This window comes from Girardinichthys multiradiatus, chromosome 12, assembly GCF_021462225.1.
Source record: "Girardinichthys multiradiatus isolate DD_20200921_A chromosome 12, DD_fGirMul_XY1, whole genome shotgun sequence".
Classification (NCBI taxonomy): Eukaryota; Metazoa; Chordata; class Actinopteri; order Cyprinodontiformes; family Goodeidae; genus Girardinichthys; species Girardinichthys multiradiatus.
Window position 1 is genome coordinate 1358566 of NC_061805.1, and position 13813 is coordinate 1372378.

The following is a 13813-nucleotide window of genomic DNA, read 5'->3' on the forward strand; positions in this document are numbered from 1 at the left end:
TCTTCCCACCAGATGTTATTCATATCTAAACTATGACATGCTGCCTTCACAATAATCGGAATCCTTTCTGTCTTAGATTTCACATCTGACGTTGCATTTATAACTCCTACAATACAAGTCACCATCTTCTTCTTCTCGTCCTCTATTTTCCTTCCAACCATTTCCATAACCTTTTTGATCACTTATTTCTCCCCTATCATAGATTTCTCATTCTGTTTCTCTTTTTCAACCATTTTACATGCTTCTGCATATGTTATTTTCTACATAACCTTCATTTACTGCACAACTATTTGCTGCTTCATCACTTCACATCCCCAAAAAGCAACACTATGCTGTCCTCCACATCTACAGCATTTTGGTTTTACTCCAACTCCACACTTTCCATATTCATGATCTCCAGAGCATCAGGCACATCTCCTTTTTTCTTTACACATTTTAGCAACATGTCCAAATTCCTGACAGCTGAAACATCTCACTGGTTCAGGCACAAACTCCCAAACACTAAACTGTATGAAGCCAAATAAATCCTCCTTTGGCACTTCTTTAGTTACAAACTCCACCAGCACAGTTTGCGTTTCAACTGTCTCTGGGCTTTTGTCATTCTTCTTGCTCCTTTTGCTTCTCTGTTTCTTTGCTTTAGATTTTCAACCAAATCATTCATATGTACATTTAAAGGTACTCCTACAATAACTCCTTTACTCCCATTATTTCTTCTCTCACCCACTCTTACAACTATTCTAACTTTAACTCTGTATAACCACCCAATTTTCCTTGCTTTTTGTACCTGAACTTACCTATTGCACCCAATAAGTAAATTTCCATATCTCAGTATCTTAGCAGCTTGACTTCTCCAACTTGAGCTTTAATTGTTTTTGTTAACTTAAGTGGATCAACTTTTTTTACTCCCTCTTCATCATCATATCTCACTTTAACGGTTATAGATTGTTTTTTGTAGCATATCTGCTCTTTCCAACAACTTTGTGAGTTGTTTAAAAGTTGTGTCTTTGTGGATAATAATACCTAAAAAAAGAAAAAAACCATAATGTTACGTGGAGAATATTTGTAATATCTGTGGCACATTGTCCCAAAGTAAGAGTTGTAGTATGATCAAGATGAGGTACTTTCTCTGTACTATGAACAGGGACGTGCACAGATATATGCTAGGTGGTGCTACACCACCTGTCGTTTTATCCTTTGGAGAAAAAAGTACCCTCCTGAAATCTTTTTTTTTTTTTACAGTGTATAGTGTGCGGCCCAAGGTAAAATTTCTGAATTTAAAGGCGTATAATACCAGTGCCCCACGTTTTGAAATTCTGCCCCCCCTTCGCCAACACACATACGTGTCCTGCCTCGTGTGTCTCTCAACGGAGACGGGCTGCGTGCAGAGCGGAGAGTTGGACCTGCGGTGGTCCAGCTTACCTCTTCTCTCCTCCGCCGTTGGATAGAGCCCTGCCCTGCAGACAGGCCGGCTAACCATCCAGGAAACAAACAAAACGAATATACTTGCTTCCTAAACTTCAGATGAAAAAGTTAAAACTTCACCTGCCACCATTTTATCTAAACAGAACAGGCCAATAAATGGCATACCTTTACCCGCTATGACTTCTATGGCCGCCACCAGGCGCCAGGAGAAAGTCTACAATTGAACTCAGATTAAATTAGAAGAAATAAATCAATTCAAATCTATCTCATAGATGTCGGTATTACATTTGCTATTATGGTCCATGATGACTTCTGTTTGACTCATGTTTTTTTTTATTGCAAATATGGCTAAATGAGCTGGTTAACATTACAATTCATACACAACTAAAATACCTTTAATAAAGTTCAGTAAATGTGGGGCATGTAGGCTAAGTTGTATTTTCTACTTCTGTGTGTGTAAAAATGATGATGTGATCAGAATATTTTATTTTCTAAATAGCAGACATCTTATCAGTTCTCAGGACTTGTCATCTCATTCATTTTTATTCTCTAAGAATAATTTCTGTCATATATCAAACTGGCTACATGCAGTGATATAAGATGATTCTTCTTATGATCATATTCTCTGATGTTGGTTTCATTTTGATTATAAAGATTTTATAACTCATTTTCTGGGTATAGTTGATTTACGCTGTAGAAAGGTCACTGGTTACTGAAGATAACTCATTTAGTGTGACCTACCTGGTAAATTTGGCTTTGCTACAACATAAGGTTATTTGGTGCAGAAGATATTTTGTGATAAAAGTACAGAATGATATAGTCAAGACAAACACGTTGTGCTCAGTGTGTAAAAAGAAAAAAAATGAAGGATAACGTAAGTTTCAAATTTGACTCAGGAAGTTCAGTTTGTGAATCAGTAATCTAACTTTAAATCAGTCTATGATCATTTTGTTGCCTTATTAATCTTAAGAATTTTGTGAAATGCATTCTTGTTTTGAGTTTTTTTTCCTGGGTGGTCATTTCCCTTCAACCCACAGGACAGTTTGTTTTGGGGGTGCTTAGTAATACATATAAATTATTTTCATGTTGGGCCTGTAATAAATCTCACACTACGAAGGCAACCGACAGCTCCATGTGCCGCACAAGGTGCCCTTTTTTTCCACTTGAGCACCTGCCCCCCAAAATGTCTGTGCACGCCACTGGCTATGAGTTTAATGGCACTACAACGTGCTATAGTGAATTTATTGCTTACTTTAATGATAAAACAAAGCCCATAATCCAAATGATTTAGGCTATAGTCTTTGGGTAATTCCTAAAACAGAATTTTCAAGTATTATTTTCCAATCCAAGAAATGTAGTATGAAAAACGTGATCACATACACATAAAATAATTTTGATGACAATACATTTCTCCTTGGTGACGCTATTGAATATTTCTCCATCATATTTTTCTGGTGTTGCAATTTGCAGACAGTCCCTGCGCATCTGAGGAGCAGCGAGTTCTAGTCTGCACAGAGGCCAATGCAAGTCTCCCAGCGCGGTGGTGGGCTCGTTTTGAGGAAAATATGATAGTAGCTTCCTGTGTGCCATGCTGTAGTTGCAGAGAAGTGTCGGTTTTGTAGAGGCAATGTTCCGCTGATGAGTTATTGATCCGGAAAAGCCGAATCTGTGAATATCTTTCTAACTTTACCGAAGTCCAATGCTGGCTGTGTCTCCGCATTCAAACAGTTTGTTGTGCTGAATTGACAGTAAGATCTCCCTAAAACGGAACAATAAAGAGTTTCACTCTCCTTTTAGCCACGTGTTTCCCACACAGCACCCACTGACAATAAATGGCTTCTGTTGTGCACCTAAACCATAACACCTACAGTATTTCTCACTGTTGTGCTGCATCTATTGTTCTTATGCACACATGCGGGTCAGTTTGGAGCCACAACATGTTCAAAGTAATGGGAACGAGCACACAAAGAAATCAGAATTCTATAAAATTCTGATTTGAGCTTTAAGACCTGCAGTGTGAACGTAGCCTGAGACACAGACCTATGCGCATTTTAATCTACAAGTGAAACTTTACATTTTACGTTTGATTGAGGTTGTTTCTATCTTTTTTTTAGGTGTGTTTCGTTTTGGTATGAGGCTAAATGTGATTCAGTTTTATCGTTCAGCTTTAAACCGTAAAAGCTCAAATTAATAAAACAAACATGCTCCTTCAGTGGGGTGGAAAACACTTTTACAAGTACCGAAACAAATTTACATTTCTTGAAAGTAGTCAGTGCTGGGGCCTCATGTATTAACGGTGCATAGGCAAAAAGCACCTTGTGGCGCAATGGTTCGCTCACAACTCAGAATGCATATGTTGTGTGAAAGTGTGCAGAAATCCACGCAAACTTACGGTGGCCGTGGGGTGCAAAACACTTTTACAAGTACTGAAACAAATTTACATTTCAGAAAACAAATTTACATTTCAGAAAAGAAATTTACATTTCAGAAAACACTTTTACATTTCAGAAAATCAACCAGAAAGGGAATGTACCAACGCCGAGGCTGACCCGGAAGTCAGCCTCAGGGCTGCATCCTTCGAAGGCCGTATTTGTAGGCCGATTACGTCACAGCGCGGCGACAAAGGCTGTCCCAATTCATGAAGCATTCCGAGCCAATGCTGCCGAGAAATGTGTCCTTATTTTGCCCGATTTGAAAGATGCGTCGTGAGTATCCTTCGCGGCCCATCATTTCCCATCATTCATTGCGGGTCGAAGCGGATTGGTCAAGCAGGGGAAGCCATGGCGGACCATAGCAACAAAAGCTGTGAGTAAATTGTGAAAAATTACACTTTCTGTGACACAAATTAACTTCTACAATGTTTTTAGTGCGGGAATATAACTATGTAGACGTGAAATATCTGCTTGATTTATCTAGACATCGCTTAATTTCAAATGTGCTCCGACGTGTTCGGAGTTTTCCGTTCCCGGCGTAGTAACCGGCTCGCCTCGCCAGACCTACCGGCGGTGAGGTGATCTAGCCCGGTAGAGATCTGACCGGACTATCGGCACTAAGCTCCCGCTGGCAGTCATCACAGTGAACGTTTAACACAAGTGATTTCTAACAGTTTATGTTATTATTTTTAATTGTTACTGAAAATCGATTTAATATTTCAGGTGATATTAAGGTTAACCAGAATAAATGGACAGTTTTATGTAATCTAACTGTATCGCTGGAGAGTGTGATTGAGAATAAATAAGCTTTTCAATATTAATTTTTAATGAAGAAATGTGCTATATGTTTTAAAAGTTTATTTATTATTCAGTTAGCATTATAATTTCTGATTCCAGGTACAATCCAGAGACAATCATGTTCAGGTAAAAAAGATGTTTGATTTAACTAGCCAATAAACAAAGAGATAGCAACTTTATGGCTAATGTATGTCTTTTATTTATATATATATATACATATATATAAACAACAACTTTAAATTTTAAGATAGATGGGAATTATAAAGTATTTGATCCCCTCTGGCTGTTCTTAGATAATTATATAATAATGCAGTGTTTTTGGTGTATTAGTATCTACTTGCTTTGATCACTTAAAATATCCAGAAGCATGCCTTAAAAATAATGTGTTTTTCCATCTCCATTTTTCCCTTTTCTAGACCAGACCCCTTTACTGCAGGATCTACCTGAGTGTCCCAGTCCTGAAACGCTTCTTCAACCAGGAGGACACCAGGCCTGATTTTCAGCTGAGCAGGGAGTCTCAGGCAGTGCTGCTTAATCTTTTGCACCAGGATAGGCAACATGGATGGTTGCTACTATTGAGACCTTAGTTTTTCTTTTCTGGCTGGCAAGTGGCACATCCTACAGAGTGGTCTGCAGAGTGTTTGGGATGCCTCGCTCTACTGTCCATTGTCCACAGAGTTACAGAGGAGATCGTGGCTATTCGTCACCAGGTCATCTACCTTCTAAAGACCCCTGAGGATTTAAGGCAGTGTCCCGTGAGTTTGTAGGGCTGGACGCCACAGAGCTTTTCTTAAAGCTGTGGGTGCAATTGACGGCTGCCATATCCACTTCAGGTGTCCAAGCATCCCTGATGGTCAGTGCTACAGGAACAGGAAACTCTTCCCTTCCATAATCCTGCAAGCAGTTTCTGAGAGCCATTTTATTGACACGTATGTGGGCTGGCCTGGGTCAGTGCATGACTCTAGGGTGCTCCGCCACAGCCCACTGTACAGTTTATCCTCCTCCAGAGCATTTTATCCTTGCTGATGGAGGATACCCATGCCTCCAATATCCACTCCCCCTCATCACTCCCTAGAAGAGGACAAGACAAGGTGTGGGAGCCCAGCGCTTTAACAGCCATCATTCCAAAAACACGCTCTATAATAGAGCGTTTTTGGAATGATGAAAACCAGATTCAGGGCCATCTTCCTGCAAGCGCTGGAGGTGCACCACACCTTTGTACCTCACGTACGTTTTGACCTAGATCCATTTTATATATACATTATACATAATATATACACATACACATATATGCACCCTCTTTTAAATTATTTTCAGGTCATAACAGCATGCGCCATCCTCCACAACATCTGCCTTGGTGCTGGGGATGTCATGGCCCCAGAGGATGACCCAGAGGAGGCTGTAGAAGAGGATGAGAGTGAGGTTTGGACTGAGGCAGTCAGTGTTGCTCTCTGGCGGGACCAGCTTTCAGCTGAGATGTCCGCTCTGGAGGAGGTACCACCAGAACATGACTACTGTGTCAGCCAAGTATAATATTATAGATGTGATTAATGTTTGAGGGGTATAACTAATTGTAATATTTTGTGAGCACCATCTTCTAATTCTGCATTTTTCCGATTACCTCTTAGTGAAGTGGCAGCCGTCAATTCAGCCAGTCCTTTAAACCCACTTGATGGACGATGACGTGGACAGCGGAGAGAGGAATCCCAAACATCTGCAGACCACCTGTGTGATGCTTCGCTCACCATCCAGAAAGACAAACCAAAGGTCTCAGTTGCAGCATCCATCCAAGTCTCTGACCTTGTGAGAGATTTAGCCACACCACCAGACTTTCTGTTCAGAAAGACATCTGCCTCTTTGTTCTCTTGAAGAGGTTTTTCCAGGAACTGGTCACTCAGGTTGATCCTGCTGTCTCCATTATAAATACTTGTACATAGTTTTATTTTATGCCTTTTGTCTTATAATCTTGATCTGTTTGAATGTTTTCTTCCCTCATTCTGTTTAAAATGCTGTTTGTATTTTTCATAATAATTTCTGTTTATAACTTTAAATGAAGTTGATGTATTGTTGGATCAAATGGAAATAACTAGTGACAAAAACAATTTAGAAATTTATTAGAACATCTTAAAACTTTAAGAAACAATCTGAACAAAACACATTTATTTATTTCTTTTATAGCACCTTATTTTGGTGCCATTCTTTCTAAGATGGAAAACAGTCTGTCCATTCTCTGTGTCCTCATGTCCTCCCTGATCAACTCCATCATCTCTGTCTCTCTTTCTTTTCTGACCCCTTCCTGCTGGCTCACTGTCTTCCTTCTCCATCTGGTTGACCACCGCTCCACTTGGCCCTGGAGTGTCCTCAGGGATGGAGGCAATTAGGACAGGAGGTGTTGTAGAAGACCTCTGTCCCAACACCTCATCCATAAAGACAAACCAGGTCCAAGTAGCAGCAGTGGGCTTTTCACTGACTCCCTCTCCTGACCCTGGATACTTACAATCCTAAAGTTAGAAGGAAGAAAAGAAGAGTTGACTAAACAGAGAAACCAACAAGACTTTTAGAAATATTTTTTATTTGTGTGACATGAGAACTTCTGAACAAACTTTATATTTCTTTTTCAAATTGTCCCACATTGTGTTGTCTTGCAAAGGGAGTGACCTTCCCCTGTTGGTCCATCTTCTCCAGAATTGTCCTAAACCGAAAGAAGTATGTTAATCACTGGATGGATATTTATGAAAGTTAGAAAGATAGGAGTTATTGAAACTGGACAGAAACTGACTGTAAAGAATGTAGTTATTGTACCTCCAAGCCACGGTGGCTGAGTTTTTAGCTCCAGTAAAAAGGTGGTGGTTCTCACCCCTGAGCTTCATTAACTGGCCCGTCTGCTGCTTTGTACCTAAAAAAATATAAAAATACCCCAAAAAAAACATCTTGCTTAATATCAGAGCAAAAATAAAGCCTTTTTTAATTTGACATTTGTCTTAATATGAAGAAAATATTTAAATATTTCTATGCAAATGTCTAAAACAAGCTCTTTCAAACTTTTAACTTCTTTACTGAGATTCATTTACATTTGGAGGTTTATTCCTCGTCGGGTTTACCTGGAATCAGAAATTATAATGCTAACTGAATTATAAATAAACTTTTAAAACATATAGCACATTTCTTCATTAAAAATTCTTATTGTAAAGCTTATTTATTCTCAATCACACTCTCCAGCAATACAGTTAGATTACATAAAACTGTCCATTTATTCTGGTTAACCTTAATATCACCTGAAATATTAAATCGATTTTCAGTAACAATTAAAATAATAACATAAACTGTTAGAAATCACTTGTGTTAAACGTTCACTGTGATGACTGCCAGCGGGAGCTTAGTGCCGATAGTCCGGTCAGATCTCTACCGGGCTAGCTCGCCTCACCGCCGGTAGGTCTGGCGAGGCGAGCCGGTTACTACGCCGGGAACGGAAAACTCCGAACACGTCGGAGCACATTTGAAATTAAGCGATGTCTAGATAAATCAAGCAGATATTTCACGTCTACATAGTTATATTCCCGCACTAAAAACATTGTAGAAGTTAATTTGTGTCACAGAAAGTGTAATTTTCCACACTTTACTCACAGCTTTTGTTGCTATGGTCCGCCATGGCTTCCCCTGCTTGACCAATCCGCTTCGACCCGCAATGAATGATGGGAAATGATGGGCCGCGAAGGATACTCATGACCCATCCTCCAAATCGGGCAAAATAAGGACACATTTCTCGGCAGCATTTGCTCGGAATGATTCATGAATTGGGACAGCCTTCGTCGCCGCGCTGTAACGTAATCGGCCTACAAATACGGCCTTCGAAGGATGCAGCCCTGAGGCTGACTTCCGGGTCAGCCTCGGCGTTGGTACATTCCCTTTCCGGTTGATTTTCTGAAATGTAAATTTGTTTCAGTACTTGTAAAAGTGTTTTGCACCCCATGGCCACCGTAAGTTTGCGTGGATTTCTGCACACTTTCACACAACATATGCATTCTGAGTTGTGAGCGAACCATTGCGCCACAAGGTGCTTTTTGTCTATGCACCGTTAATACATGAGGCCCCAGCACTGACTACTTTCAAGTAATCACATTCATTTCTTGTAAATAAATATTGTAATTTCTCACATATCGTTCATTCTTATGTTGAACTACTATTCTCTTTAAAGATAACTGTGTTGAATGTTTAGTGTTGACCATAAAACTATTAACATATGTTGAATGAATCCAATTTCAGCTCAGGAACGGCAGACCTAAACAAATTCAACTTGCTTATCCATCAAACTTTGAGCACGTTCCAAAAAAACTTTATATGATGTCAAACCAGACGAAGCAAGTAACCACACTTCTTAATACTCAAATATTTTGTAAGTGCAGGTTGGTCTGACTTGCTCAACATTCAACACTATTGCTCAGCCTTGCCATGAAGAATGGCTTCTAATCATATGAGGCAAACAAAAGAAACAATTGAAAGCGAAGACACATGGCAAAGCTGGAGGGAAATCTAAAAAAGAACAAATGCACTAAAGGATGGAAAGAATGACTTAACACAGAGCTGCTACGGTAGAGGGAAAAACTATCAGTGTTGAACCAAGAATAAAATGAGGAACCTGAGTAAACAAGAACAGTTTATAAAGCAAAGGAAACCAAAACCTCAACACAAAGCCCAAAGACATACGGAAACCAACTAGTGTAAGTGTGCCAAACATATTCTCTGCTTAGACGGTACAAGAATTGATTGTGTAGCTTCAGGGCACAGCCCGGTCAAAAATCCCCGAACATGAAATTGGCCTTTTTACAGGAGTGTTCCTCCATCATGCTGTTGTGTTCTGATTTATGTACTTTCAGAAAACAGATTTAAATAAATACTGAACTTTTACCCCTGGAGCTAAACTGCTGGTTGCAATAGTTCTTTTGTGGTCTGTGTTTTCACAAGTCATCTAACTGAGGACCCCATCCATCTCCAGAGCCGCAAGAACAGGAAGGGTAATAGCAGATGTATGAAGGCAACACAAGATAAATTAGTAATGTTCTAGTGTGCCACTCATTCTGAAAAAGAGCTGGTGCTCGAGCCGTTTCACAAGTCTTTTACAAATCGTGAGAGTGGGTGGCTGAATATGAAACTGAACACACCCTCACATACAGAGCTATAAATATGTCTTATCTTCTTCTAAATGTCTTCCAATATTTGCTTTTTTTGTTCAATTTTCCAGATCATAAATACATAAATTTTAATATTAGATAAAGATAATAAGTAAATACAAAAGTTTCCGAAGTAAGTTAATTTATTAAGGGTAGTTCTCCCAACCAACCTGGCCCTATGTGAAAATGTAACTTCCCCTTAAACCTAATGACTTTGGATGAGGGACAAAGCCTTTTCATACAACTATATATGATAAGATGATTTCTAGATAAATCCCACTTATTTGAGTACAGCAGTGCAAAAAATATTCTCATAATGTCATTTTGTTTGTACGGTAAGAATCCAAATGCATACAGGATCATAGTAAGATAGAGGAAATGAGGAAAATAAAATGTCCAAAAGCCACAAAAAAATCCCAACTGGAGAAGCAGTGGGGAAAACAGTAGTGGGGATAAAACATATGCCACAGGCAGGAACCAAAAAACCTGGGATGACGACACCAGGACCAGTCATTGGGTAACAGAAGAATCCAACAATGAACGAGAGGATTCTGATAAACAGAGGAAATACTAACATGTATGAGGAATCAGTAAAACGAAAACTCAAAACAAAATTCTATACCTGGCAAAAGAGAAACACGAGGAAAAGAAAAAAGAATGCCAGAAAAAAAATATGAGTACGCACTAAGTCTGCTAAGTCTAAGAAATCACAGAATACAAAATAATACAAAACTAAGAAAGATTGTGACATTCAGGGAAGTGACCACAGATAGAGGACGGAAAAACACAAGAAACTGGGTGGGTGAAGCAAGAGATGAGTCAAAAAGTTACTGTGGGCAGGATTTCCTTTACATTTCAAGACAACTTACTCATGGCAAGGTGCCTGATGCCATCTCCGAAAGGTAGGCAGCATTTTCTCCTCTGAAGTCCTGATTGTATTTACCAGCAAAAATTAATTGCAGATTAATGATAAAAGCTGTTGCGCTGTGTGTCTGCTTTAAATTTCTCAGGACTTTAGTTAGTTTCATTTTACAACTGGTCTCCATTGCAACCTGAATGATAACATGAATAGAATTCAACACAGAATGATGCAACAGATAATAAACAGTGTATAGTTCAAAATAACCATGATCAGCTTTGTTTCCTCTATTTGGTGGTATCAATACTTTAAATTCTGCTCCATTTTTGCAGTCGATCAAAGCTTGTGAGGAACATACATCCATCTGATGCATACCTAGGTTGAGAATGGACAGAGCACAAACTGGAGAACACAGCCATTTGTTTTGTGAAACATGTCTTTTGGTTGTGTCAGTTCTGTCTGTTATTGACCTGCCATTGTTGTTAGGTGTGGAAGTTCCTTAAATTGAAACAGGCTACTCTGTTTTTATGCATCAATGGATGTTCTGCATGTTAAATTATAATATCTCTGATCTACCCTTCCTTCCTTCCTTTTAAGTGTTTCTTGCCAGGAGCCTGTGACCTTTTGACCTGGATCACACCCAGCAGCCATGGAAGCATGTGGGTCCAGACGACTGTGCCTCTTCTTCCTCCTCCTCCTCCTCTTCAGCTTCCTCTCATCACTAATTTATCAGATCTTGTTAATCCAGACATTCCATATGCAGCAGTACCTTACACCTGGTTCTCAGAGGAATGTCAGCATCTTGCTGTGGCACTGGCCATTCGGGCATTCTTACAGTCTCAGTGGGGACAAATGTCTTGAAATGACTGGTATCAGCAACTGTTCCCTCACTGATGACAGGTCTACCTACCTAACTGCAGATGTGGTTGTGTTCCACCACTATGAGTTGAGCAACCGTGCGTCGGCTCTCCTCTTGCATCTGCCTCGCCCAACAGCTCAGCGCTGGGTGTGGCTGTCCATGGAGCCTCCAATCAACAATGCCAACGTCAAGCAGTTCAATGGTGTCTTTAACTGGACGATGAGCTACAGGCATGATGCAGATATACCTATTCCTTATGGAAAAACCCTTCCAGGAGCTGGAAAACAAGGTTTCCAACGTTTTTCAGACCGTTCCTGCTTTGCCAGCTGGGTGGTCAGCAAATACAAGCCCAACCAGACTCGCAATGACGTTTACCAAAGTCTGAAAAAGTACATCCCCATCCAGGTATATGGAGCGTGGAACAAGAAGCCACTCCCAGACGATAGGTTGCTGCCCACCATCTCAAACTGCCTATTTTACCTGTCTTTTGAAAACTCAGAGGCAAAAGACTATATCAGTGAGAAGATGTGGAGGAATGCGTTTCAAGCAGGGGCTGTTCCAGTGGTTCTTGGCCCTCGTAGGGCCACCTATGAGGCTGTGGCTCCTCCACATTCCTTCATCCATGTGGCTGATTTTAAAAGTGTAGCAGAACTAGCTGCTTACCTGTATGAAGTGGCTGCAGACAAGCAAGCCTATGAGGAGTATTTCAAGTGGCACCAGACTCACAGGATTAAAACCTACACTGACTGGAGAGAACGGCTCTGTCAGATCTGCCTTAAGTACCCCAGTTTACCCTCCAAAAACGTCTACCAGGATCTGGAGGGCTGGGTAAACAGCTGACATTCCTCAAACTTCTGGCTGAAAATGTGCAAAGATTATGTAAAGATACATGTTTACATAGGCTGCAAAGCTGAACTTCCTTGGTCAGCCTCACAGACCTGGTAAACAGTACAGAGCTAAAACAGATCTCAGTGGTTGACTGAGTAAGTTATGTAAAAATCCAGAACAAAGAAGCTGTTTAAAGACACAGGTTTCCTTTAACTGAATTAGTTGAGCAGATAAATCATTGAAATCTCTTTTTAAATTATTATATCCAAACCTGATCTAGCAGATGAAAACTGTGATCCTATCTCAATATGGCTGAAGCTAAATGTGCACCACCTTAATTTTTAATTCATTCTAAAACCGTAAAGAGAAAAAGATGAAATTGGTCCGAGGGACCATTCAGTTATGGTCTCTGTGCCAGCACATATCATCATAAGAAATTTATTTAGTATTATGTCTTCAGTACAGGGCCATAACCAGGACCAGAACCAGTTCTACAGGGACATTGGCCCCTGTTGGCCCCTCTCTAGAACCGCCCATGCTGGACAACCAGAAACTTTTTAAGCTTTAAGAAACTAAACCACACCATTCAACTTCACCAAACATCATCAAATAAATTTAGATTATTTAGTAGCCTGCAAGGTGCTTTGGAAAAAAGGTAAACTGATGCAATTCAAAAACAGCAACATGCAATACAAGATTTACATTAAATCAGCGATCCAGCAATTTTTTCTATGCACATGCATTAGTCTACTGAATTCACTTTAGAGGCAGTATGACAGAATCCCTCTCACAGCTCTTCCAGTATGCATAAAGCAGACAAAGAGTTCAGTCCTCTGACTGAACTGATTGCCATCTGATCAGGCCGGTCAGATAATCAGGCCATCCTCAATCTGCTGGTTCAGAGATTGCCTTCAGTTACTGTGAAGCTGTGGAACAAGCTCTCACCTGGCTTTAAACCACCACGGCTGCTTTAACAATCAAAATCAAAAGTCAACACTTTTCCTCCAAGTCCCTCAATAACAACCGAAAGTGAGTTTACCATTGTGTAATCCAGTCAGTTTCTGGATTTTCATTGGATTTTTACACCCATTATTAGTCTATCATGAGTTATTCTTATAAAAAATGTTATGTGAAGCTTTTATCAGTGATACTTCCCTTACCAGTGGTAGAAAGATATACAGTTGTCCTCTTTATGGCAAGTAAATCCTCAGAGTGGTGGAAGCTGAACAACAGTCTGTTGTGGTATTATTGCATTTCCACCATTATTATCACATAAACTTATTATTTGTTATTGTTGTTCCTCAGCATACAAAGTTCATTACTCAGCGACACAAAAAATACATAACAGCAACCTTTCCAACATAAAAGCCAACCAACACTTAGTCTTTGTGTAAATATTTCTCTGTACTGTTCACCAGCCACCATATTTTGGCCACTTTCTGCAATA

The 13813-nt window shown here is 39.9% G+C and overlaps 1 protein-coding gene across 1 annotated transcript; it reads left to right on the forward strand.

Moving 5' to 3' along the window:
- Positions 1 to 10629: 10629 nt before the first annotated feature.
- Positions 10630 to 13484, forward strand: LOC124878168 (alpha-(1,3)-fucosyltransferase 7-like). The gene is made up of 2 exons (XM_047381998.1): positions 10630 to 10722; positions 11277 to 13484. The coding sequence occupies exon 2, from the start codon at positions 11329 to 11331 to the stop codon at positions 12376 to 12378; it is 1050 nt and encodes a 349-aa protein (XP_047237954.1). The 5' UTR covers positions 10630 to 10722; positions 11277 to 11328; the 3' UTR covers positions 12379 to 13484.
- The last annotated feature ends 329 nt before the right edge of the window (positions 13485 to 13813 follow it).

Bases quoted from the DNA above. Each gene is read 5' to 3' on its own strand.
- LOC124878168 (XM_047381998.1), top strand. From the start codon at position 11,329: ATGGAAGCATGTGGGTCCAGACGACTGTGCCTCTTCTTCCTCCTCCTC.